This window comes from Sciurus vulgaris (assembly GCF_902686455.1).
Source record: "Sciurus vulgaris genome assembly, chromosome: 12".
NCBI classification, from domain to species: Eukaryota; Metazoa; Chordata; class Mammalia; order Rodentia; family Sciuridae; genus Sciurus; species Sciurus vulgaris.
Genome location: NC_136473.1, coordinates 45924336 through 45951658, shown reverse-complemented (window position 1 = coordinate 45951658; position 27323 = coordinate 45924336). Strand labels below are relative to the sequence as shown.

The 27323-nt window shown below is 33.2% G+C and overlaps 1 protein-coding gene across 2 annotated transcripts in view; it reads left to right on the top strand.

The window, feature by feature from the left end:
• RAB18 (RAB18, member RAS oncogene family) overlaps positions 1 to 18473 on the top strand; it is a 43998-nt gene extending 25525 nt beyond the window's left edge. Inside the window, exons 3-7 of one of the 2 annotated variants that reach the window (XM_079106927.1) lie at positions 2128 to 2189; positions 7361 to 7433; positions 11255 to 11373; positions 11448 to 11514; positions 16499 to 18473. In XM_079106927.1, coding sequence (XP_078963053.1) covers positions 2128 to 2189; positions 7361 to 7433; positions 11255 to 11373; positions 11448 to 11514; positions 16499 to 16674 — 497 coding nt within the window. In that variant the 3' untranslated portion in view covers positions 16675 to 18473. The remainder of the gene's footprint in view (positions 1 to 2127; positions 2190 to 7360; positions 7434 to 11254; positions 11374 to 11447; positions 11515 to 16498) is intronic. The other variant, XM_079106928.1, reaches the window with a different exon arrangement.
• Positions 18474 to 27323: the final 8850 nt, after the last annotated feature.

Sequence of the window (27323 nt, the reverse complement as noted above, 5' to 3'; positions counted from 1 at the left end):
CTAAACATCATATTGAAAATACAAACAGATAACAAAAGAAAAACTGAAATAACAGTTCTCTTCTGTTATGAGCTCCTTGTCACCCACATGAAGCAGCTGAAGGTGATTTTTTAAATCTGGTAAGAAGTTGGCAAAAGCAAATTAATGACAAAAAACTCCTGTTGCTGCTACCAATAAAGACAATATATCAGTCAGATTCAAAAAAAGAACCAGGCAAGAAATGAGTTTTACAGTGTAAAAACTAAAGAGCTCAGTTGCTACATGAGATTCACCAGGAACGAAGGGAAGAAGAATGGAGACTTTAGGGATCTGGATCCAGATGAGGTGCCCCTTCAGGCTACTACTATCTGTCGGCTTTGGTAGCAGGACTCCAGTGGGCATTGTCTCCTTTGAGTGTTATTGGTAAATTATAGACACAATGTGTCAAAAGAATAACTTGGAAATATTGTTAGTTATTGACATGTAAATTTTTCATATGACAGAGATGGTTATTGGACTATTATCAACATATGCAAAACCAAGAAATAATAAAAGAGAAAAAGGTGATGGGGAAGGAAGGAAACACAAATATTCTGGGAACAGTGAGTTTCTTTCCTTGGGAAAACTAATTAGGAAAGAGACTGGTTTGCCCTGCACATTCTTCTGAAGTTAAAGGGGGGAAAAGTTCCTCTTGTACTCTCCCCTGAGAATTTAAACTGTCAGTTCTCAAGATATGCATGAGAGACTCTATGTAGTGTCTACCAGTGACCTTAATTAAGTACCTGCACTGAGTCCGAACCTTTCACTTCCCTAACTCTTCTCCTTCCTTCCTTCTTCCTTCTCCTTTTTCCTCTCTTCCTTCTTTCTTATTTAGTATGTGAATTTTTTTTTGGTTGGTTGGTTGCTACATTAAGGTTTTTCTTGGACTATGTAATCAGTGCTGTCCTTTCATTAATGGTTGCCTGTCATTGTAGGATGGATTTTATCAGCTCCTTTATCACCCTAATCCAAAATGCTGAACTTTTTTTTTTAAACTATATCTTGGGCATACAAGAAAACTAGACACAATGCATATTTTGAGTATGCATTTTTATTACCTTATTTGTGTATGTAATAATCACTAAAAGTCATCCCAAAATTACTAATATATTTCCATATTGGTGATAGGCGTTCTGTTAAGCATTTAGTAACATTATGAGGGTGCTGTTCATCTTTGTTGGAGCGCTTCTGAATTGATTGTGACAAGCTAGTAAGATCTTTTGTAAGTTTTTCTCTAAATTTCTTGAGCTCATGTTTTCCCCTCTTGCCCAGTAGCTAGACTGAACATTATTTTTTATATTCTTCTAAAGACATGGGAAGTTTCTGTTTACTTAAGCCAGATGGCATGTGTCAACTCCTTTTCTTGGAAAGGAGGGAATTTGTGGGAGAGGGTGCTGTTGTAATAGACCCTTGGGTAACTTATGAAGCTCTTCTTCTCTTTGCATATATTAGTATTTAGAGAAGCTTTTCATAGAATTCTGGGCACCATTCTGTCAATTGTGAAGTTTCTTAGAAGATCGGGGACAAATGTTTCTGTATGTAAATCTTTTTGAAATTGTGTAGTAGCAAGTGATCATTTATTAGGTTATATAAATTTAATGTATTTTTTTAGGACAAAACTAAAGAATACGTAAGACAAGGAGTAAATGGGCCTCTTACATTTTTACCAGTCCTGCAAGCTGCTTATAGTCAAGATCAGAGTTAGTGGTTGGTAGGTAATGAAGGACTTTTAACTACTGTGTGTGTATCATTAGGGAGCCCCTGAAAACTGCCATGATCCACAGTTAACATTCTTTTAGTACTATAATTCTCCCTCTTGATTTTAAATACAAGTGGTTAATCACCTTGAATTTTGTTTTTCCTTTTGGGGAGAAGTACAAGTTGGTGAGTGTTTGAATTCTAATGAATTTGATTTTCATTTATCCTTATTCAATCCAGAGCTGCTGATCTTTAATGACATTTTTTCTTTTATCTCACATCCATAATTCTAAGAATTCGGGATGAGAGGTTGAGCACTTGATAAGTGGCTTTTCCATTTTCTGGTTTTCTTAGTAATGAATTTTAAAAGTATATTTCTGGATGACTTATCAAATTTTTCATTTCTTCAAGGTGTTGACTTTAAGGTGAAAACAATTTCAGTGGATGGAAATAAGGCTAAACTTGCAATTTGGGTAAGAGTTTTTAAATGTTTTTAATAAGTATTAGAATTACACTTTTCAGGGAAGCAAAAATTGATTAGTATTGTAGAGATAAATGAAAACTTAAATAACTTGGGAGATTTGATGTTAATTTGAAAACGCACAATAAATACATCTTATAATTGGGTAATTAGGAAGAAACTTGTTTCACTTAAAATTTTTAAATTTATAATCACTTCAGAATATTTCAAAACAGAAGACTTTAAAAAAATTACCTAGTCTGCCAGAGTTATTGTTATGGGATATGTTTCACTGGAGTTTTAAAAAGACATCTAGACTAAATCAACACTAAAGACAGTTGTTGAGAGGAAGGGAAGGGAAGTGATACTTAGGGGAAAAAAATACTTTTTCCTGTCTGTTGTTATAGATATTTATAAAATTTGAGTTTGCCACTTTGTATTTGTTTTTTAATACCTTGTCTTTCTTTACTGGCTTGTTTCCATTTCTATGAATCCTACTATTCTGGTCCACATTGCTCTGCTAACTAGACCTTGTCTTGCTAGTGCTGAGTCAGGTACCATTAACTGTCAAAAACATCCAAGAGGCATTATTGCTACTATATAATTATGTATTATTCATATTACTTATATCTATTTTCTACAAATACTATGATAATTAAATATATGCATATTTTATAACTTGATAAATGATACCAAAACTGATTAGCAAGCATCAAATTGTGACCTGCTTCCACAGGGTGGCTAAATACTAAATACTGCCTGTTCATCAGTCATAGACTGAAATAGCAGATGTTCATGCATTTTATGATGTCATTCATTGTCTGGTAGTCTCTGAATTTACTATTTCTATCACACGTTTTACATCAAAACAATGACTGAGTGTGTTTAATATTTTCATGTTAATTTTTTTCCTAACATGTCATATTTTGATTATTAGCCTATTTGCCCTTCCTCCCCAACTATATTTAATATGAATCAGAACAGTAATGTCTAACAGAAACATTTTGGAAAACATTTTGGGAAACATTGAACTAGACCATAGTGAAATATATTGAACAATTTAAGAATATTGGTTTCTGTACTAAAGTGAGAACCTAATTTTTCATATGCTTTCCATGGTTAATTTTTTGCTTCTTTCTGTCTTTTCTATGGCTTTATGAAGCACAGAGATTAGAATAGGATCTGAAATTTGATGATTGCTGTGTGATTTTTCTCTCATACAAGAAGGTTCTTTCTGTTTTGTTTTAAATTTATTTTCTACTTCCTGCCCAATGAAAAGTGCTGGCAGGTATTCTTGAAGAGACATCGTTAAACTTAGATTTAGAAATATTTTTTAAAGAAGAAAGTTTTTCCCCTAAGAAAAATACAAGCTTATTCTAAAAAGTATAATTAAGACAAAAAATCAATAGAGGAAAAATTTCATCTTTAATCAGTATAACTTTTTAGTGAACATCTTTTAAAATATCTAGTAATGTGTATACATAGTATTAAATACATATGTATATGTTTTTTAACATCTGTCCATTGACCTGCTCACAATGTGTAGATTTTCTGTGTCAGTAGGTATAGAGGTTTGTCAGTTTAAATGGTCACCTGGTATTCCATTTTATGGCTATTATTTAACCAGTCATCCCTCAGTGAAATATATTTAATACCAGTTCTTCACAAAAATAAGCAATGCTTTCATGAGCATCATGATTTATATGTCTGTGTGTACTTGTCTGATTACCTTAGGATGTACAACTGAAATTAGAAATGTTGGTTTAAAGAATGTGAAGATTTAACAGTACTACCAAAAAAGTCTTATTTTTCAGTTTTTAGTGCTAGCAATTACATTCCACCAATTGTATTTTGGTATTCACTCTTCTACATCTTAATTTATTCTAAGTATTGTTAATCTTTCTCAGTTTTGCATTTCTGAGTAATACTTTTTTAGTTATTCTTACATTTCCTTTGAGTGTTTCTCATATATGTATTGATCATATTTTAAAATGAATTTTTATTTACTTTGCCCATTTTATATTAGCATTCATCTTTTCCACAATTAGTCTTTATGTAGTAAAAATATTAGCTCTTTATCATATGGTTTTTTTTTAATTCTGTCATCTGTCTTTAAAATCTTAAGATGAATGTTTATGTTCTTATACATGTAATAATAATTCTTTGATATTCTACAGATTTTTTTTTCAGTTTGTCATTTACATTCAAATATTGTTAAAGATGAGATGAGCTAGGGAGTTGACTGGTGGGGATGATTTTACCATACCAGGGTTTTTAATATTTATATGGTCAGATCATTTATTTTTTTCTTGGCATCAGAATGTCATGTCGTATTTAGGAAGGCCTTTCCAGTCAATGTTAGAAGTACATGAAACTGCTATGATTTTGTTCATACTGATATAATGAGTTTACGCTCCCACATGAGAATGACTCCTAGGATCAAATAGAATAATTAAACTTAGCCCTGCCCTTGCTGTCTTCTCTAACACATACTCATCATGACCTAAATAGCATCTGAGAGTTGTCTTTTCTTCTGTTGCCCTTTTCTGTATCCTTTCCTCACTTCTACTCCCACATTCTGTTATTTGGTATTTCTAGATGTTTTCTAGCCTTTGGTTTATCTATATCAATAATAGTCTCTTCTCTCCTTATCATTTCAGAAAATAAAACCCCAACATAAACACTAAAAGATCCGTTTCTTTTATCTCACAATGATATCATTACACTTATCACATATTCCTGCTTTTGAAAACAGTGAGAAGCAAAAGTGTAACTTCTGTTTAGGCATATAGTTCTTATAAATTCTGGTCCAGTGCTATGGCACAGGGTTTTGTGTTTTTCACTCAAAATTATACTTATTTAAACATTTTTATTAGTGAATTCAGAATGTCAAGATTTTAAACATTGGTCTATTTTAATATCCACATGTTAAGTGCAAAATAATTTGTAATATTTTAATATGTGAATACTTTTTCCATCTTTACTTTTAAAACATTAGGCTTTGTAGATATTTTTATTGGAATTACAGTTTGTATTTTTATGTTGTATTTCATCAAAGGCAGTTTTTAAAGTTAATCTCAGTGAGGAGTAGAGAAAACAAAATTCATATTCATTTGCTTTCTGTTAGGTCTGAAAATTAATTAAAGTTATGGATATTGTTTCCTTAGGCAAATAGAACAACTCTTTTCCTTGCCATAATGAAGATATCTTGGAACTAAATTGTTTCATGTTTGGTCCTTGCCCCAAATTTTTGTTCTAAGTGTGAAATAGTTTACCATGTATGGAAAAACAGCTAATTTTTAAATTTCCAAATTTTCTGTTCCAAAACTAAGTCTTATTTTTTGTCCTTCTCTGGAGTTCCAAATACTGAATAATTTGAATGCTGCTAATTAATTGGGGTTTGCATGTCAGTGAATTCCTGGGATATGTTTCTCATAATTTGTCTTTTTGGAATAGAATTTTTAATTTAGCTTTTGAGTCAGGTTTTTTTCAGATAAGTACTGGTGTAAGGCTATGAGCACTTCTAGTTTTTTGACACACATATATATATGTGTGTGATATATATATATATATATATATAGTTGTTTTTTTTTTTTTTTTTTTTTTTGCCACTTGCTTTCTGAAGTGATGTTATATCATCATGGCTTCTAGTTGATTTCTTTTTTCTCCAAACTAAAGTGTTGATCATTTGATTATTGTGATCAAAAATGACTAGAGGGCATCCATGTAGTATTTTGTTAATGATTATTAAATTAAAATATTAAGCTATAGATGATATCAGAATTTTAATCTGCTTTAGATAGTAAGTTGACTTCGCTTTATGTAACTTTTATATTGTTAGTCTTGAAAAGTTGAGTTGAAATATGCAAATTGAAAAATTTAAAATATCAGAGGCAGGTTTTTTTAAGAAACTTGGAGGCTGAAAGAATTTTTGTAAAGAGAGAAATCATAAATTTATCTGTATAGAAAGTTGAGTTTTAGATGTGTTTTTTTCTTCACTTAAACATGGCAGGGATGGTGGTTAGTTACTCTAATACTGAGAATCTGGAAGCAAGGACATTCCTCATTTATGTAAGTGTATCTGGACAAATAATTTATGTCCAAAGTAGTTTATATTGAAAATTATTTTCCTCTTAAATTTCTCTTTGTCCTATAAATAGCCTCAGACATTCTCTATTGTCATAGCATTATTGAGATTCAATGTGTTTTTACTTTTCTTCAGTTTACTTTTTAATCAGCAGACTTCAAACTTTTCTTAAAAGGCCAGGTAGTAAATATTCAGTGTAACCCTAAAGCAAGACATGTGGTAATATGTAAATAAATCGGCCTATCTTTGTTCAAACTTTATTTAATAAATGTTATATAATAAAATGAGTGGTTGCCTCTGATTTGATCATAGTTGCCCTGAAGCTACAATACAAGGTCAGCAATAGAAAAAAGGCAGAAGAAACCAAGTCTGGAAGTAGTTAATTAGTTTGTTCTTTTTTTCCCCCTAAAAATGTCTGAGCAACTGTTCTGTGCCCCCAAACGCTTTGTATGCTGGGATTAAACTGGTAGTTGAAAGATGAGGTCCCTGCCCTTACAAAATTTGTGTTTCATACTTAGTATACATCTTTGGTAGTTCATTAACCCTAACATGAATCAGAAACATATAAAAGAGTAATTTGGTTTTATGCCTTTTCCTAAAAGAAGATACATAGAATTTCTTAACAGAGCCCAATCTCAAAATTCCTTACCTAAAACAAGACACCATCTTTAAGTTAGTAGTTCTCAGCTTTGATTCCACATTAGAATAACCTGGGAAGATTTTTTAAATTTCTGTCCTTAACCTCAACCAATTAAGTCAGAATCTTTGGGTGTTGGACAAAGACTCTCAGAAAAGATTACACAACTGGATTGAGAATTATGGTTTTCAGTGAAATGGGTTTCATGTGTGATAAAAATTTTAAACCCCAAATAGCGAAAAAAATTTTGCTTGGTTCTATTTTTCTAGAGATGAATCAATATTTATTTTATGTAATAGCTGTAAAAAAATACAACTTATTTAAATTCCAGGTTTTTAATGAGCTTCTACATTGATATTATTTTTAATAATGACATTTGATTTTATACTCTTACAAAGTATGTTGAAGGTCTTTTATTTATAGTTTGTTTTATTTAATAATGATTGATTTTCACTTTTAGGATACTGCTGGTCAAGAGAGGTTTAGAACATTAACTCCCAGCTATTATAGAGGTGCACAGGGTGTTATATTAGGTAAGTTTTTACTTTACTTTAATGTTTAAAAATATTATTCACTAAAATTTCTAATTTTCCTATTCTGGGAAGTTTAAAAAGGTTTTATTTTTCTCTTGGACCATTTTTAGGTAATTTGAAGTTCTACTAACTTTATTTAATATTAATTAATATTAAAACTTTAAAAATTTTGTTTAGTCCATTGTGCGGCAATGAAAAAGTAAAGATAACATTATTTCCTTTGGTTTAAAAGCACATGTTGATGAGGACATAACTGAAAACACATATATGTGGTCCTGTCTTGGAGTATTACCAAAAATTTTATTCATCATTAAATTAATATTTTCTTCAGTCTTCAAAGGAAGAAGAGTATTTGTTGCTTAATAGAATCTGTTTTATCAGTTCTCTTTATAAATAAAAAGTAGCACAAAGCACTGAATGAACACTATGAATCCATAATCAAACATTTGAAAAACAAATGTGGACTTTCAGTGTAATTTGTTGAAAAGTGCTGTTAGTTGAAAAGTTTTCTCAATATTTCTGGGAAACTATAAAATAGAATATTGATTGATCATAGGGAGATTTTTTTTACATCATGACTTGATAGTGACTGTTACCATTTTGGTTCAACATGTAATTTTAGAAAACAATTAATAAGCTTCTTACTATGATGTAAGATGATATATGATGACAGTAGTAAAAGAGGAAGACATTTAAGATCCCATCTACTTACTATACTGTAATTTTTTCAAAGTTGCAATATTTGGCCCATTTAAGAAATTAATAGGGTCATAGGCTTTTTAACTTATATAAAATATTTTTTATATTTTTCCAGGATTTGAATTTAAACACTCTTTGGTATTTAGAAATATCTCTTGTATCATTATGAATGGGAATAGCTTTTGTTTTGCTGTAATTAGCTTTCCGTTATCACATCAGATATAATTTCATTTCTGTAACAACATGTGTTTTAATAAGACTGAGATGTGTGTTGAATATTTTTCTACATTTTTATTGGTGTTATTGTAGTTGTGTATATTGATGTTTATTGTTACATATTTGTACATGCACACAGTATAAATATAATTTGACCAGTATCACTCGCCAGCACTTCTCACCTTCCACCCCTTGGTCACTTTCCTCAACTGATGTCCCTTCGATCCACCCCCATCTTTATTTTCTTTTTTTCTTTCTAGCTTTCACATAGGAGAGAAAACATAAAGATCCTTGACTTATTTCTCTTAACATGATGGTTTCTAGCTCCATTCATTTTCCTGCAAATACCATGATTTCTTTTTTCTTTATGGCTAGATAAAATTCCTTTGTGTATATATACCATATTTTATGTATTCGTTCATCTGGTGATAGACACCTAGACTGGTTCCATAATTTGACTATTGTGAATTGTGCTGCTGTAAACATGGATATGCCTATATCACTGTAGTAAGATGACTAATTCTTCAAGGTAAATACTGAGAAATGGTATAGCTGGCTCATATGGTGGTTCCTTGCCTAATCTTTTGAGAAACCTCCAGACTGATTTCCATGTGGTTGTACAAATTTACAATCCCACCAAAAGTGTGAAAGTCTTTCTTTTCCTGTACATCATCTCCAGCATTTATTTTTGTTCACATCCTTGATAACTGCCATTCTGACTGGTGTGAAATGAAATCTCATTGTAGTTTTGATTATCAGTTTCCTTAATTGATAATGATATTGAGCATTTTTTCATGTATTTGTTGGCCATTTGTATTTCTTCTTTTGAGAATTGTCTTTTTAATTCATTTGTCTATTTATTTATTTATTTATTTTTGGTGTGAAGCTTTTTGAGCTCTTTATGTGTTGTAGATATTAATCCTCTGTCAGAAGAGTAGCTAGCAAAGATTTTCTCTCATTCTATAGGTTGTCTCTTCACATTCCTAATTGTTTCCTTTGCTGTGCAGAAGCTTTTAAATTTGATGCAATCCTATTTATTAACTCTAGGCATTATTTCCTGAGTTTTAGGGATTCTGTTGAGAAAGTTTTTGTCTATCCCTAAAAATTGGAGTGTTAACCCTACATTTTATTCTAGGAGTTGCATAGTTTCTGTTCTATTTCCTAGGTCTTTGATCCACTTTGAGTTGATTTTTGTTCATGGTGAGAGATATGGGTCTAGTTTCATTCTTCTACATGTGGATAACCAGTTGGCTGGAACCATTTGTTAAAAAGGCTATCTTTTCCACTATGTATGTTTTTGGAATCTTTGTCAAGGATCAGATGACTATATACCTGTGTGAGTTTGTCTGTGTGACTTATATTCTGTACCATTGGTCTGTGTGTCTGTTTTCATGCAAGTACCGTGCAGTTTTTATTACTATAGTTTTTATTACCGCTTTGTAGTATAATTTGAAGTCAGGTATTGTGATGCCTCTGGCATTGCTTTTTGGCTTAAAATTGCTTTGGCTAGTCTGGATCTTTTGTTCTTCCAAATGAATTTTAGGACAGTTTTTTCTAGTTCTGTGAAGAATGTCATTGGTATTTTGATAGGAATTACATTGAATCTGTATGTTGCTTTTGGAAGTATGGTCATTTTAACAATATTAATTCTGTCCATCCATGAACATGGGAGGTCTTTCCATCTTCTTGGGTCTTCTTCAGTTTCTTTTTTCAGTGTACTGTAGTTTTCATTGTAGAGGTTTTTCACCACCTTTGTTAGATTTATTTCTAGGGTCTTGGGAGTTTTATGTTGTTTTTATTTTTTGAAGCTATCGTGAATGGAGTTGTTTTCCAGATTTCTTTCTCAGCAAATTTGTTGTTGGTATATAGGAAAGCTATTGATTTTTGTATATTGAGTTTGTAACCTGTTGCCAATATTGTTTATTAGCTCTAGCAGTCTTTTGGTGGAATTTTTTGATCTTCAAGGTATAGAGTCTTATCATCTGCAAACAGTGATAATTTGATTTCTTCTTTTCCTATTATCCCTTTTATTCCCTTCTCTTGCCTAATTGCTCTTGGTAGAATTTCTCGTATTATATTAAATAGGAGAGGTAAAAGTTGACATCCTTGTTTTGTCCCAGATTTTAAAGGGAATGCTTTCAGTTTTTCCCCATTTACTATGAGGTTGGCTTTGGGTTTTTCACATATAGCCTTTATGCTGTTGAGGTAGGTTCCTTCTACCCCTAGTTTCTTCAGTATTTCTAACATGAATAGGTGCTGAATTTTGTCCAAGGCCTTCTTTGCATGTATTGAAATTACTAGTTGATATTTGTCCCTAATTCTGTTAATGTGATGAATTATATTTATTGATTTGCATATATTAAACTATCCTTGCATCTCTGGAATAAAACCAACATGGTCATGGTATATAATCTTCTTAATATGTTATTAAACATGATTTGCTAATATTTTACTAAGTATTTTTGCATCTAAGTTCATTGGGATATTGGTTTGTAGTTTTCTTTCCTTGATGTGTCCTTATCTGGTTTTGGTATGAGTGTGATACTGGCTTCATGGAATAATTTGAGGAATATTGGCATTAGTTTTTCTTTAAAGATTTGGCAGAATTCAGCTGAGAATCTGGTTCTGAGCTTTTCTTTGTTGGAAGACTTTTTAATACTGCTTGTATCTTATTATGTGTTATTTATTGGCCTGTTTAATTTTTCTATCTTCTCTTGATTTATTTTTTTTAACACTTACTTTTTCCATGTAGGTCAGTAGACACTAGACACTCATTAAGCATTAAAGGCTTAACAAAATACAAATTTGCCTATATAGTAATGTCAGCTTATAGCTACATATAAAAAATATGTCATTGCCTCTTATTTTTAATGCTTATTTAATAAATGACTCTGCTTTTATTTCAGTTTATGATGTCACAAGAAGAGACACCTTTGTTAAATTGGATAATTGGTTAAATGAATTGGAAACATACTGTACAAGAAATGACATAGTAAACATGCTAGTTGGAAATAAAATTGATAAGGTAAGAAGGCAGATACTTGGCATTTTGGTTCTACATTTCAGCAGCTTTTCTTAATTTTAGCATTTATCTTTTAGGAAAATCGTGAAGTTGATAGAAATGAAGGCCTGAAATTTGCACGAAAGCATTCCATGTTATTTATCGGTAAGTATGTGAGTGAATATCAATACTTTGATTAATGAGGAAACTTAAAGTGGGTTTTTTGCTAAGTTTATTTGCTTATGAACCACAAAATGTATTATTTAGTTTATAGTTGATGATGCTACAAAAAATCTCACAATAGAATGAGATTCTTTCTATAAAGTAAAATAGGATCACATTATGTGAAATTGTATAGAACACAGTTGAATCTTTTCTCTAAAACCCTAATGAATTCAGTTCAGCCTATCACCCATTACTAAAGTTGCGTCTTCCTGGTCCATGTGCACTCAGTATTAACACCACCTAGGAGCTTGTTAGAAATGCTTCATCTCAGACCCTGCCCCAGATTTTTTGGATTAGAATCTGCATTTTAATGAGATTTTTATTTTAACAAGATTTTTAGATGGTTCATATGCATATTAATATTTGAGGAACATAGTATAGCAGAGTGTGGCCAATTATAGGACGGATCAAATCTGGCTCTCTCATTTGTAATAAACATAGCCATGCCCTTTCATTAACATATTGTCTATGTAGATTGTATATGGCAGAGTTCAGTAGTTACCACAGAGACCATATAGCCCACAAACCATAAAATATTTACTATCTGTACCCTTACAGATAAAGTTTACCAACCCCTCATCTTAAAAAGTGACAGCTACATCAGAATCACCTGGGGAGATTTTAAAATGCACGTCCCTGTCCCTTATCACAAAACCAAAGGCATTTTATTAAAAGTACTTAAGGTGATTTCGGTACAAAAGCAGCTTTAGCAATTACTGATTTGATTATCCCATGGTGTTAGAAGCTACTAGGAATTTTCAGGTGGAATTTGGGAACAGCATATATAGATAGAAGCAGGGTGGTATAAGTAGAAAGTATAAGGTTTTTCAGGAAAAAAAAATTGAGTACTACCTTTACTCCTTACTTGCAGTATGTCCCTCATTCATTAGTTTAGTCAGTATTTATTAAATATGGAGGATGTAACAGTGAACAAAACAAACTTACTGCCCTCGTGGAGTCTGCATTCTGGTAGGAAAACCAGGTTTAAATAGATAAGTAGTGCAATGAAGCAAAGAAAACATGGTTAGGGCAGATAGAAGGACTAGGGCAGGGATCAAATAGTAAAAAAATTTTGAGATATTGTTGTTTGAGCAGAAATTCATTATGTGAGTTTTAGAGGAGGTCATCTCCAGCTAAGAGAAGAGCAAATATTTCCTGAGTCCAGAACCAGTTTAATGTATTTAAGGAACAGGAATAAAGTTTGTGGAATAGAGTATAGCATATGTTGGGGAGGAAGAAGGCCAATGATAGTGATCACATAAGGCTAAAAAGGTCATGTTGTACATCATGGGTTGTGGTAAAGAGATTGATTTTATTTCAAGTATGGTAGAAAGCGTGGAGTCTGATGCTCTTTTTAAAATTTATTTTTGTAGACCATAGTCTATGAGAAGCAGAAGCAAGAGTCTTGTTCTGCTTTTACATTGGCCCAGACAAATACTGGTAACTTGGACTACATAGCAATAATGGGGGATGGAAAGTTGGTAGTTCTGGGAAATACTTTGAAGGTAAAACTGACAGGAATGTACATCTATATTGGGTGTGGAAGATAAGGAAAAAAGTGTCAAAGACAAGTCCATGTTTTTGGCATAAGAAAGTAGGTGGATTATACTGCCATAAATTGGGATGTGGTAGATTGAGAAAAGAGCAGGTTGGGGCAGAGAAGCAGGAAGTCAAGAATTTTGCTTAGACATAAAAAGGTATTTTGTCAGATAACCAGTGGATGTGTTAGTCATTGGCATTTAAATTGCGTTTAATGTCTTCTAATTAGGGCGATCATTTCAAGAATATGGGTTAAAAGTTCTGAAGTTTGAATCTTGAAGCACTCTAACAATTAGAAGTTAGCAGAAAAAGGTGCTAGCAAGTAATGTTGTAAATGACATAGCAGTAAGATAGGATTACCAGGAATGTTTATTGTCCTGGAAGTCAAGTAAACAGTATTTAAAGAATGAGTAAGTGATTAGAAGTGCTGAAAGATGTCAAAGATAGGACGTTAGATTTGACAATACAAAGGGTGTTGGTGAGTTTGAAAAGAATGCTTTTAATGGACCTGGTAGGTGTTTTAGTCAGCATTTTCACTGCTGTGACTAAAGGACCTGACCAGAACAATCATAAAGGAGGAAAGGTTTATTTAAGGGCTCATGGTATACAGCAGGTTCCAGTTCTTGGGGCTCAAGGTGAGATTGAACATGATGGCAGAGTGTGTGACAGAGGGAAACAGCTCACATTGTGATCAGGAAGCAGAGAGAGGTCTCCACTTGCCACATAGAAATATATACCCAAAGCCATACCCCAATTCCCACCTCCTGCAGCCACACACTACCACTTCACTTACTACTCAGTTAATCCCTATCAGGGGATTAAATCACTGATTTGGTTAAGACTCTTACAATCCAATCATTTCTCCTCTGAACTTTCTTGCACTGTCTCACATGTGAGCTTTTAGGGGACACCTCACATCCAAACTGTAACAGTGGGGAACAAGAGCCTAATTAGGGAATAGTAATCCCCTATTTTCACATTTCAGTAAACCATGGTCAACCTTGGTCTAAACATATTAAATATAAGATTTTAGAAATTTACAGTGCAAAATTTCAAATGCCTTTTATCACACTATATTGTTATATTCTATTTTATTATTCATTGCTAATCTCTTACTGTGCCTCATTTATAAATTAAACTTTTATCGTAGGTATACACACACAGAAAAAAAACATATATAGGGGTGTCTTGGTACTTTAGTCCCCTTAGATAAGGGAGGACTGCTATCATTTGAAGAAAATAATATGAGATTAAAAAGTGGAAGCTGCTTCTCTAGATAACTTTGCTTAAACAATTTCCTAAGAGACTAGAGAAACTGGATAGTTGCGGGAAGAATGTGTAGGTTATATGGAAAATTCATTTATGTTTTTTTTTTTTTGAAGGAATAGTTTTTTTTTGTTTTTTATTTTATTATAAACAAATGGGATACATGTTGTTTCTCTGTTTGTACATGGTGTAAAGGCATACCATTTGTGTAATCATAAATTTACATAGAGTAATGTTGATTCATTGTTATTTTTTCCCTTCCCCCCACCCCTCCCACCCCTCTTTTCCCTCTATACAGTGCTTCCTTCCTCCATACTTGCCCCCCTCCCTAACCCTAACTCCAACCCTAACACTAACCCTTCCCTCCCCCCCATTATGTGTCATCCTCCACTTATTAGCGATATCATTCGTCCTTTGGCTTTTTGAGATTGGCTTATCTCACTTAGCATGATGTTCTCCAATTTCATCCATTTGCCTGCAAATGCCATAATTTTATCATTCTTTATGGCTGAGTAATATTCCATTGTATATATATATAACACAGTTTCTTTATCCACTCATCAATTGAAGGGCATCTAGGTTGGTTCCACAGTCTGGCTATTGTGAATTGAGCAGCTATGAACATTGATGTGGCTGTATCTCTGTAGTATGCTGATTTTAAGTCCTTTGGGTATAGGCCAAGGAGTGGAATAGCTGGGTCAAATGGTGGGTCCATTCCAAGTTTTCCAAGGAATCTCCACACTGCTTTCCAGAGTGGCTGCACTAATTTGCAGCCCCACCAGCAGTGTATGAGTGTACCTTTCTCCCCACATCCTCGCCAACACCTGTTGTTGCTCATATTCTTGATAATCACCATTCTAATTGGGGTGAGATGGAATCTTAGGGTGGTTTTGATTTGCATTTCTCTTATTACTAGAGATGTTGAACATTTTTCCATATGTTTGTTGATTGCTTGTAGATCTTCTTCTGTGAAGTGTCTATTCATTTCCTTAGCCCATTTGTCGACTGGATTATTTGACTTCTTGGAGTAGAGTTTTTTGAGTTCTTTATAGATTCTGGAGATTAGTGCTGTATCTGAAGTATGATTGGCAAAGATATTCTCCCACTCTGTAGGCTCTTTCTTCACATTGCTGATAGTTTCCTTTGCTGAGAGAAAGCTTTTTAGTTTGAATCTATCCCAGTTATTGATTCTTGCTTTTATTTCTTGTGCTATGGGAGTCCTCATTTGTTTTTTTATGGCAAATAATTTTGCAGACTTTAGGGTGTTAGGTATGTTAGAGAAGAGGGAGAGCATGATCCTTCACTACATGAGAAAGAATGGGATTTCATGAGCTAGTAAAGGGGATTTAGGTAGGAGCAGGTTCATCCATTGTAAAGGGAGTGAAGGCAGTAAATAAAGATACAAATGTAGTTAGTTTGGTAAATTTATTTATTAGTGGAATTATCAAATACTTTTTGCCAGATTGTTTTTCCTCAGTATGAAGCTAGATGATGAGGGACTCAGGGCATAGCCCACTGGTAAGAGTATACACTTAGCATGTACAAGGCCCTGAGTTCTCAGCTAGATCATCAGCTGAGATAGAAGAGTAGTAAGAAAAAGGAATAAAATTAGTCACTTTTCAAGACAGTGAGAAAGGTAAGGTAAGTGCCCACTTGAGTTTGGTGAGCATAAATAAAATGGGACCAATGTTCATGGTTGTATGTCATTTTATGTAGGCACGTGTAGCTGTTTGGTTGCATGCACAGAATCATCAGGGAAATTGTTAAACTCAGGGGACAAATTTCCTTATTTTAAAATTGGAATAATATCTGCTTTAGGGTTCATTTTAAGAGTTCACTGAAAAACTAAGGAAAAAACTTGGACACAATATTTGAGTAGGGCTTTACAAGTTATAATTCAGTCACAGAATTCTGGGCTTATATGCCTATATTCTTATGGATACAATTTAAGTAGCTTAATTTTAGAGTTGAAATTCACTAATATTAAACCTATGAGGAGAAATTGCTTATTCAACTCTCAATATATTATAGGCTGATACTTATGCCATAAGAGTTTTCCAGAAAAACATGGGAATATGGACAGAAAGGATATATTACGACCTTTTTCCTTGAATTTCAGAGGCAAGTGCAAAAACCTGTGATGGTGTACAATGTGCCTTTGAAGAACTTGTTGAAAAGATCATTCAGACACCTGGACTATGGGAAAGTGAGAACCAGAATAAAGGAGTCAAATTGTCACACATGGAAGAAAGCCATGGAGGAGGAGCCTGTGGTGGTTATTGTTCTGTGTTATAAACTCTGGGAAATTCTATCTCTTGCATATTTGATCAGATAGTGACATCTTTCTGTATATAAACTCTAACTGCTATTTTAGGCACCTTGCAGTTTGCACATAATTGTTTTGTATCATGGCAGTAAAATATTTGCAAGAAATCCTACTCATCGGCTTTCCCAGGTAAAATGTTATGGTACGCATGCACAGTTTGCAATCTACAGTTTTATATGTAACATAAAATAGGTGTATCTTTATGAGTACATTTGATTTTATGATTTACATTTATCATGTAATTTTTTTAAACATCCATCTATCTAGTATATGTTGATATAGGGTCTGCTGCTTTTTTGTTTTGTTTTCCTTTCTTTGTTTTTCTTTCCTGCTTAAATATTCCTGTCAATTACTGAATTACTTGGTTATGTAGATAGAACTTCTAGAACCATGGGAGGTATACAGGTATCAACAAACCTGTTTAATTTCCTTTGAGGAATAACAGAGAGCATGATTTCACAGCTTTTCTAGGATGTTTGAGATTCTTATAGTACTAAGCAAAATTATCAGTACAGAATGTAGCCCAGGTCAATTCATAATTAAATCTGTTTATTCTGATGATGCTTCTAAAATAGTACCAATACATTAAAGAAGTTTGATATTACTTCCTAATTTACTTCATTGATTAGCTCAGTTGTTTTTAATCCTCTGTTATGTACATTGGATTAATAATCCTTTGTGCAGTGCTTTTAGTTATGTTGCATTTGGCAGAATGGCAGTAAGGTTTCCCTCACTGGGGCTTCAGAAGGACATAAATAGTGTTTATCATAACTCCTTTAGTACTGACCACTTTTAAAACCATCTTTTTTCATAAATGTTGGTAGAATTGGTCCAGGTTTTAGCTTATGTAATGTTTATGAATATCTACATCTTATGGCCTCCATAAGTAGCTAATTGATATTCAAAAACCTATTTCTGTGCTTTGAGGGGTGGAAAAGGAAAAAAAGAAAAGACAATTTGAGAAAGGCATACTGCTTCCAGATTCTGACCTGTGTGGGAAAATGGTATTGCAATGAAAATCCCCATGATTTATTATAACAAGTAACCAATAGTTTATTAAAACCAACTTGTACACAGTAGTATATCTTTTCCACAGTATTCAGTTTTCTAACCTTCTGGTATTGTACATTGTATGTTTTTTTCCATCCATATGTTATTTAATTTACATTGATCTCTGCTATTTTAAGCCCCCAAATAATATGTACTTTAAGGGTAGTCACTACAATACCCCTCAGTAAGATTCTAATACTAATTTCTTAGCAATTTATTCTCTGTACAATTATAAATGATAAACATTTTTGTGGACCTTTGCAATATGTGTTAATGAATTTACTTCAAGTTGGGTTCTTTCTGAAATGTACATTCTCACATGTGAAAACCTCACTTTCTACTTGGTTTACACTTGTTAGTCTACATTACATGTGATTAAAGATTTTATACATTCTGTATATTTCACTAAATATAAAACATTTACTTCTATAATGTTAGAAAGAAGGTAGTTAACTGTGTACTTATGATTTGTTCATGTTACATTAAACTTTAGATTTGTGTATTTATGTAGTCTGTATTGACAAAACTTTTCTGTGTGTTATGTTTTGCTCCTTGAGTGACATAATAATCTTTCTGTGCATTGGATTGTTGTCTTGATTTGCTCAGAATTTGGTTACATATGAGTCACTCATATAACTTTAAAAAATTAATTTTGTTTGATAGATTTATATTGTAATCTTTTGTAGTTTTTGAATAAATATAGCCTGCTTTCCCTAGATGCATTTGTACAGAACTTATACATTTCCCTTTTACTCCCATTAGCTGAGGAACATTTGAATATAGTGCTATTCAAATTCTCTTATTTATGTGACTTTCATTTTGCTATTTTGTGTTGTAAGCATAGTGTTTTGTAGTGGAGATTTTGCAAAGGAGATAGTTATAATATCTAAAATCAGGCATATCTACAGCCCGAGGATTTTGTTGATTCTTTTCATAATAATTTGAAGTAGACTTAAAGAGCTTTTTGCAGATGGTATAAAGTATAACAATTAGAATATAGTATTTTGAGTTCTAGGAATACTAACATAGACCTAAACAAATTAACTTTTCAATTTATGAGTAATAGTTAACACTTATTGAAAGCTTCCTTGATGGTATGTGCTATTCTAAGTGCTGAATTGTTTACAACCTTACAGCAACTTTAAGAGATTGGTATTCCTGTTATGTCCATTTTAATGAATAAGATAATGGAACAGGCATATTAGATTATTTCCCAGAGGTCAGATAGCTAATCATTGAGCAAGTTGAATTCCAAGGCTTGTTCACTTTTCACCACATACTCTTATTGATTACTCCTTTTGTAATGGCTAGTTGCTAGCTCTTTGTTTTAACAATAGCCAACTTAAAGGAGTTCCCCTATTTCTTTATCATTTTCTTTGGTTATGTGTGAAGTATTTCAAATTTATTGGCTATAGAATAAATCCCATTGATGTAAAGCTACCCCATAAGTCATTTAACCTAAATATTTAGGTAGTGGAGTATATGGTCTCTCACCCCTGATTTACTAAAGGTAAAATGTTAGGGGACTATGACACCTTACCTTGGTATTTATAATTGGACATGAAAGAAAGCAATTAAGTTTGGAAACAGTCTTTTGCTTAAAGTCAAAATCTGGGATGGTTTTATTTCAAGCACTTAATATCCATCTATAAACTCACACTTCATTGACCTTTCTAGTTGAGTGTAGTGTAATTAGACTTCATTTTGATGTATTGTAGTTTGCATACTCAAGACATACACATAATTCTCTAAGTGTGAGATTGGCTCATAAGGCAGTTCTTACACCATTACTTATTTTACTTGTGGGATAGCACAGAATTACTTCATATCCACAGTATTTTTTAGGTATGGATAGGTGTTCTTTTCTGTGTTTTTCAAGTGACCTAGGACAATAATCCTGTAAGTATTATAGATTAAAGATTTCAGTTATTCAAGCATTATATGTCTATCCCATGGGGTCCAATTTGCTAATAAATATTAGAAAGTTTTTTGTCCATGTATTTTTCCTAGTTACAGAGATAAAAACATGCAGTTTTCAGAAGACCTTTTTTTGGTTCTGACTTCAACTCTTCTATGAATAGTCAACTATAGACTTCATCCCAGGTTTTGTCTAAGATGTTGAAAGAAGAGAATATAAGAACTAGTCACATAGATAGATGAAGTCAAACTTGGTAATAAGGAGTAAAGAATTCCTCAGAAATCTTTGGTTTTTTAGTGGAAACATCAAACAGGTTGGAGGACAAAAAGGTAGTCAACTTCTTTTGTGGGGTTTAAATTTTAATATTTTCATTGCTAGCTTATTGTTTCATATTTAAGAATCAGTAGTGTTTTTGTGTAAAGTTGGCTTACATGCCTCTTAGGTAAAGCTGTTTCATATATACATACATGCACATGTGCATATGTGCACACACATTTCAATGTATGCACAAACACATTGGAACAGTAGTGTGTCTGTTTTGCCTCTTTATTGTCTCTGATGTCTCTTATAGTTGAGAAGTAATAAATTATGTAGTTTTGTTTGCATTTCTTTGATTACTGGTGAGATTGAGCCCTTGTAATATCTTATTGGATACTTGGATTACTTGAATTCCTTGTTCATGTGTGTTGTGGTTACCTATCAGCATCTACTTTCTTCTCTCATCAATACCACACAACCTGCTGTTTGTTTGGATAACCCCTTCCACATCATGTATATGTGGTTTGGATGGCACTGTTACATGCTTATCTGTCTAGTTTGACTGGCCCAGTTACCTTTTAAGCAGTGTTGCCCTCCCCAGTAGTAAATGGTTTAGGGATAGATACCTGACCCTGATCCGACTATTGAGATGCAAGAAGATATTTGCTTTGGCTTCCTCAGATATTGAAGTGACCTTCTTGCAGAAAGTATGCTGTGATGAGTACATTTCTTGCTGCAGCTAGTTTTTCTAATAAGCTGACCTGAAGGAATACCAAGAAAATAAGAGGACATCGAAGTTGGAGCCCTGATGCAATCTGGAACCCCTAGATGTGGAGTGAGATATATTTCTGGACATTGACTTATGTGAGCCAATAAATTACTTTTTTGTTTAAGCCAGTTAGATGTAGATTTTTTTTGACAACTAAATGTATACTATGTAAGTACATGTGTTTTTCTTATTGTTAGGTGTTCTTTGTACATTGGGTTCAATTTGCTGATGTATCTATGCATTAGGAAGAAAAAAGTAGATCACTCGAAAAGCCACTACTCTTAAGTACTTACTAACATTTCTGTGAGATTACTTCCATATATTTCTTTATGGATATGTACATAGAAAACTGTTAGTTAACTTCATACATTGTTTTAAGGCCAGTTGATTTTTAAGGTCTTGTGTTCTGTTGTTTAATTTCTATGTCTCTGTTTTAGTCAGCTTTTTTGCTGCTATGACTTTTAGACCTGACCAGAACAACTGTAGAGGAGGAAAAGTTTGAGGGCTCACAGTTTCAGAGGTTATGACCTAGAGGTTATGACATAGAGGTTCAACTCTATTCCTTGGGGCTCAAGGTGAGGCAGGACATCATAGCAGAAGAGTGTGGCAGAGAGAACCAACTACATGATGATCAGAAAGCAACAGAGAGAGGTCTCCACTTGGCAGATACAAATATATATCCAAAAGTCACGCCCCAATTCTTGCCTTCCTGCCACACCCTGCCACTTCAGTTACCACTCAGGTAATCCCTGTCGGGATTAATTCACTTATTGGTTTAAGACTATCACAACCCAATCATTTCTCTGAACCTTCTTACATTGTCTCAACCTGAGCTTTTGGGGGACACCTCACATCTAAACCTTGACAGTCTCCCAAGCATTCCCTCTCACCCCGCTCCTTGCCAAGGTGTCAGTTTATGTACCCTCTGCATTTTTCCATGCCTCTGTATAATCATGCATAAATGTACATACACATATAGCTTTATTTTTTATAAGTTAAAATCTGTTTATATTTTAAGAACATTGTAAAAATGAGATCTTCTGTATATTCATCTCTGCATGTTGTTTTTCTTCCTGACAATAGAATATGAAAATTCCTACAGGCCAGCTTATTATGTACATGTAACATTCATTTCAGTGGTTGTACAATATTAATATTGCATGATATATACCTACCACAGTTTATTCAACTATCCCACTAGTAATGGTTATTATTCTATTTCCATTTTTCTACCACTGCAGGTATCACTAGAGTAAATATTCTTGTACACATACATTTTTATTAGATCTAAGATTTGGATTCATGGGTTAAAGAACATGTTATTTTTAAAATTTGATATATTTTGCTGATAGCTTTTCAAAAATCTGTTAACAATCTACATTCTCACAATATGTGACATTGTTTTCCCTACAATCCCCATCAGCCTCAAAAGGTATTCACATTTTAATTTTTGCTACCTTGATATTTATAAGATACATTTTGTGAAACACAAATGCTATTTTAGTTTGCATTTTCTAAAGAGTACTTTTTCACATTTGTAATCCATTTGGAGTTATCTTTTTTAAAATGATCATTCATATCCTTTGATAGCTTTTCTGTTCAGTGTTTTGTAATTTTTATCAGCTATGTGTTTTTGAAATAGTACAGATATTAATTCTTATGTGTATCTTATAAGCAAAATTGTCCTAAACTGGCTGTTTTTTAAAAAATGTGTTTTGTCCTGTTTCCTCTGTGATTTAAAATACATATATTTTATATCATATGGATTCTGCAACCCTTAGATTATGCAAACAGTCTCTTTAGCCTTTTTTTTCTCATATTTGTAGTAATTTGGAATTCATGTTGGTGTGTAGCACAAGTTAAGGAGCCATCTCATTCTTCCACATGTGGGTAGTTGGTTGTGCCAGTACCATACATTAAATAAGCCTTCCTTTTCTCACTGAGGTGAAACATTACTTTTCTCTAAATGAAATTCCCATAACTGTGTATTATACTTTGTCCTTCTATTTTAAGAGATCTTAACTTTGAAAAGTCATGTATTTCAGTATAATTGGTTTTCTTTAATTCTGTGTATTTTGTTTTGTGCTTTACATAACATTTTTAGAATGGCTCCACAAGTCATTCACTGTCAGACTGCTGTAGGGGCCTGATAAAGCAAAGTTGTTAATAATGTCCTTATGAAGTTTAGTCACTTATAAGGCATTTTTGTTTTACATATAAATTTTATAGATTATCTGTGCTCATTTTTTTCCTATTGATGGTCCCTTTTTAAAATGATATTCATACGAAAGAGGTTTTTTCTAAAATGTGTTATAGATATTAGTCTTATTAATATGTATCACATATTCACCCATGACTTGTCTTAGAATTTGTTTGAAACATTGCATACTAAAAAGTTTTTAAAAAACAAAAGCGTAATGATTTTAATCAGTTTTTAAAGATTAGCATTCAAACTGAAATCACCTGATAGTCTGCGTTTATCTGAGAAAACCAATAATTTAATGACAAGACTTGCCATTAGGATACATGAAACATTTTTGTATGGTTCAGATTTTATACTTTTTATAATATTTTATAGTTTTCTTCACAAAAGTTCTGCATCTTTATAAAAGTTATTCCTAGGAATTTTTTTCATCAGTGAATAGAACATATGTTTTTTTAAATTTCAGAACCTATGGAGTTGTCGCTAATAAAAGCTATTGACTTTTCTAGGTCTATCCAGCCACCTCATCAGTTTCTTTAACTGGGTATTTGATTTATTTTTTTTTTACATTAAAAAATGATTCTTTAAATATTAATGTTAAAAAGTTATAAATTTGCAGCACTTTAATTTGAAAGCACGTAATTTTACATGCCCAGTTAAAGTAAGTAACTCCCAATAACACCCTAATCAAATACATTCATATGAGTGTTTGATAAAGATTGTAAACACTGATGATAATATGGGGAAAACTTAGAAAAAGTTTGTATTGGCATAACTAAAATAAAAGGTTTAATTTTAAAGCATCAATATTGCACAATTAACTATAAAAAAGTCCATTTCATCTAAAGATGTACTGAAGCTGAAACTGTGATAGTCCAGTCAGAAATATGAGTTTCTTTTGATGGTGTTTGGTGACAGAATCAGAGGTCTTTTTGGAAAGAAAATAGCTGCTTGGGAAAAGACACATAAAGTTACAGGAATGAAAGAAGTAATATCCAAAATGTACAGTCATCTTTTGTAATCTAAGGAAGGAAGGAAGTCACTAGAGCATTCTTAAATCAGGTCCTCCTCTTGTTCAGAATCATTCACTGACTTTGTAAAGTTGAGTAAAAGAAAGCCCTCCCATGGCTATGAGGTCTGCCTGACCCCTCTACCATGGCCTTTCCTCTTCTACCATGGACTCTAGAACTTTTATCCCAGGGTTTTTCCCTCCTTGTGGACACCCTGTGCTTTCTGCCATTCAGATGTGCCTCCCAGGTACAAGCAAGGGTAATATTGCATACCACTCAGGTCTCTGAGTTAGTGCCCTGTAGGGTGGTCTTTTTTTCACACCACACTCCCACATACCCTCTGACACTCTGATGTTTTTATCCTATTTTATTTTTCTGCCCAACACTATTTGCTACTTGGAATTATGTTATCTATCGGTTATGCCACAAGAATGTTAGGGCAGAAGTTAAACTTTATGAAAACCTACATGCTTTTATTTTTTATTTATTTTGTTTGCAGTGTTGGAGATTGAACCCAGGGCCTTGTGCTTGCGAGGCCAGCATTCTACCAACTGAGCTATATTCCCAACCCTTTATTCATTTTTAATTGGATCATTTTATTTATACCTGACAGTAGAATCCATTTTGATATAGTTACACACGCATGGAATATATCTTATTCTAATTAGGACCCCCTTCTTGCAGATGTACATGATGGTGAGATTGACCATGGTGTATTCATATATGTACATAGGAAAATTGTGTCAGATTCATTCCACTGTCTTTCCTTTTCTTATTCCCCCTTCCATCCCTTATTCCCCTTTGTCTAATCTACTAAACTTCTGTTCTTCCCCTCCCCACCCTTATTGTGGATGAGCTTCCACATATCAGAGAAAACATTTGACCTTTAGTTTTGGGACTTTTTTCACTTAGCATTATAGTCTCCAGATTCATGCGTACTTTATTTAAAGTAGGGTTTCTTTAGTTTTCTAAGTAAAATACAAAAAAAAAAATAAAAATAAAAAACACTGGTAGTTTTTGAATGTTTATATTTTTATGCAGAGGAAATTATAGGCATATAAAAATTTAATATTATTTTGAAGCCGGACTCTGACAAGCATTTGGAGGAAACCTCCTATGAAACAACTGATACAAAGCTCAGCTTTGAATAGAGGAGACTCAAATGTGCAACTCCTAGGCCAATAGGGCCTCAGGTCCTCCTAGCATGCCAGACTCTCCCTTGTGGTTTTCTTCTCACGTGTCAGTGGGAAACTGAACCACAGTGTTTTTATTGTTACCAACTCGATGTTTGACTAGATCCTTAAAATTGGTAAGATTTCTGTCTTTTTCTATATGCTGGAAAGTGTAATTTTTAAAAATGAGTTTAAATAATGGTTTATTGCAAGTTTCACAGAAGTCAGTGGAACATAATAGTGTGGCCTTTTGGAATAAAATTGGGCTCATGGCCCAGCCCAGCTTGATTAACCTTTTAACTTTTTGGATTTCAGCTTCTTCATAGTGAAACTGAGCATAATAATGGTCTCAAAATCATCACACGCTTCTTGTGAGCATTAAATACAATAGGAAGCATAAAACACAGTATCTCTCAACTAGAGGCAAATTATTACCTACCTTGGTTATTGGTCTTTTGGTCTTAGCTTTTCTGTTCTGTCTTGAGTCCATTTTTGTAATTCACATAGGAAAACAATGCTTTATTGCCTTGCTAGGATCAAATTTTTCCTGGAGCAAAACTGGACATATTGCAGTTAAAAATAATTTGTAAATTATTTTTCTACTGGTACTGGTAGTGCACACCTATAATCCCAGCAACTAAGAAGGCTAAGGTAAGAGGATCTTAAGTTCAAGGCCAGCCTTGGCAGATTAGTGAGACACTTTTAAAATTAAAAAATAAAAAAAGGACTGGGGGATGTACCCAGCGATAGAGTGCAAATGGGTCCCAGAACAATACCACAAAAATTTATTTTTTTCTGAGTAAGTTCCTTATTTGGTGTATGTGTGTGTGTATGCATTATATGTATGGTGTTTTGGTTGATTTCTTTGCAAGCAATTTGTGGTCTTTCTGACAGTTTTTTTTTGTTTGTTTGGTTTTTTTTTTGTCACTTTTAGACAACAAGTCAAATCAGGAGTGATTTGTAAAGAGATGGAGTAGGTAATTGCAAATGAGATACCTGTTGGGAATACTTAACAGGCTCCCTTCTTGGTGAAGACCTGAATATTGACAACAGGCTTCCCCTGCAACTACACAACATCTGGTGTGCCTCAGCACAGTGAAATCAACATGTGTAAAAGGAGCTCGAAGTATTAAGCTTGCTATGTCACAAAGTAGTATAGGTGCCTGGTCACAAGACATCATATTTGGATTTGTGTTCCCTTAGGCATATTTTTTTCACTAGGAATTTTAAGCTAATTAAATATTCCTGTGTGTAACACTCATACCTTTTTTTTCTTTTTTTGGTACCAGGGATTGAACTCAGGGGCACACAAACACTGAGCCACATCCCCAGCCCTTTTCTATTTAGAGACAGGGTCTCACTGAGTTGCTGGGGCCTCACCAAGTTGCTGAGGCTGGCTTCCAACTCAGGATCATCCTGCCTCAGCCTCCTGAGCTACTGGGATTACAGGTGTGTGCCACCACACCTGGCTCATATCTGTTTTAAGGATAAGCGCACAACCAAAGTTTCCTCTAAAACAACAGTAATAAATTTTTATCATACCATATAAGAGTCATAATCATGTATGTTTATAAACATGTCTGCTTATACTTAACCTCTAGCACAGTTCACTGTTCATTAACAGAAGCATGATTAAATCACTTAGGAATGGTTTCAGTGTTATAGTTCCAAGAAACTACCTACCACAATCCTAATGAAATATAAAAATTTGCTTTCTTTTTGTCTTTAGGTGTTATCTATAAATATGGATATGTAGTCAGATGTTCACATTACTTGAATAAATTATTTTTCTGTGTGGTTTTATTATCAGTGTGATATAAGTTGATTTGTTTCTGCTTGTATTCAATTATAAGGTTACTTTTCATCCTTTAATCTTTTGAAAAATTAAAAGATATGGTTAAGACTAGATTTTGTATGAAAAGGTATATAGGTGAAGTCATGTTCCCATCCCTCTGTATTTCATCCTGTTCTCTCATCCTTCCCAGATGGAGTCATTAACACTAGGTTCTGGTTTATCCTTCCTTTCTTCCTGTGTTTCTTTTTGCAAAAATTCAACTTCCCCCAGCCCACTTTTTCACAGAAGGTAGCATTCTATATATACTTTTTTGAATCTTCCTTTTTTACTTTAGAATGTATCCTGAAAAGTCACTCTATAAATCATCATTTCATAGAGTTCTTCCTTATGGCTGCACAAACTGCCTTGAAAAATAAACTGGATTGTTCAACTTATTTAAATAG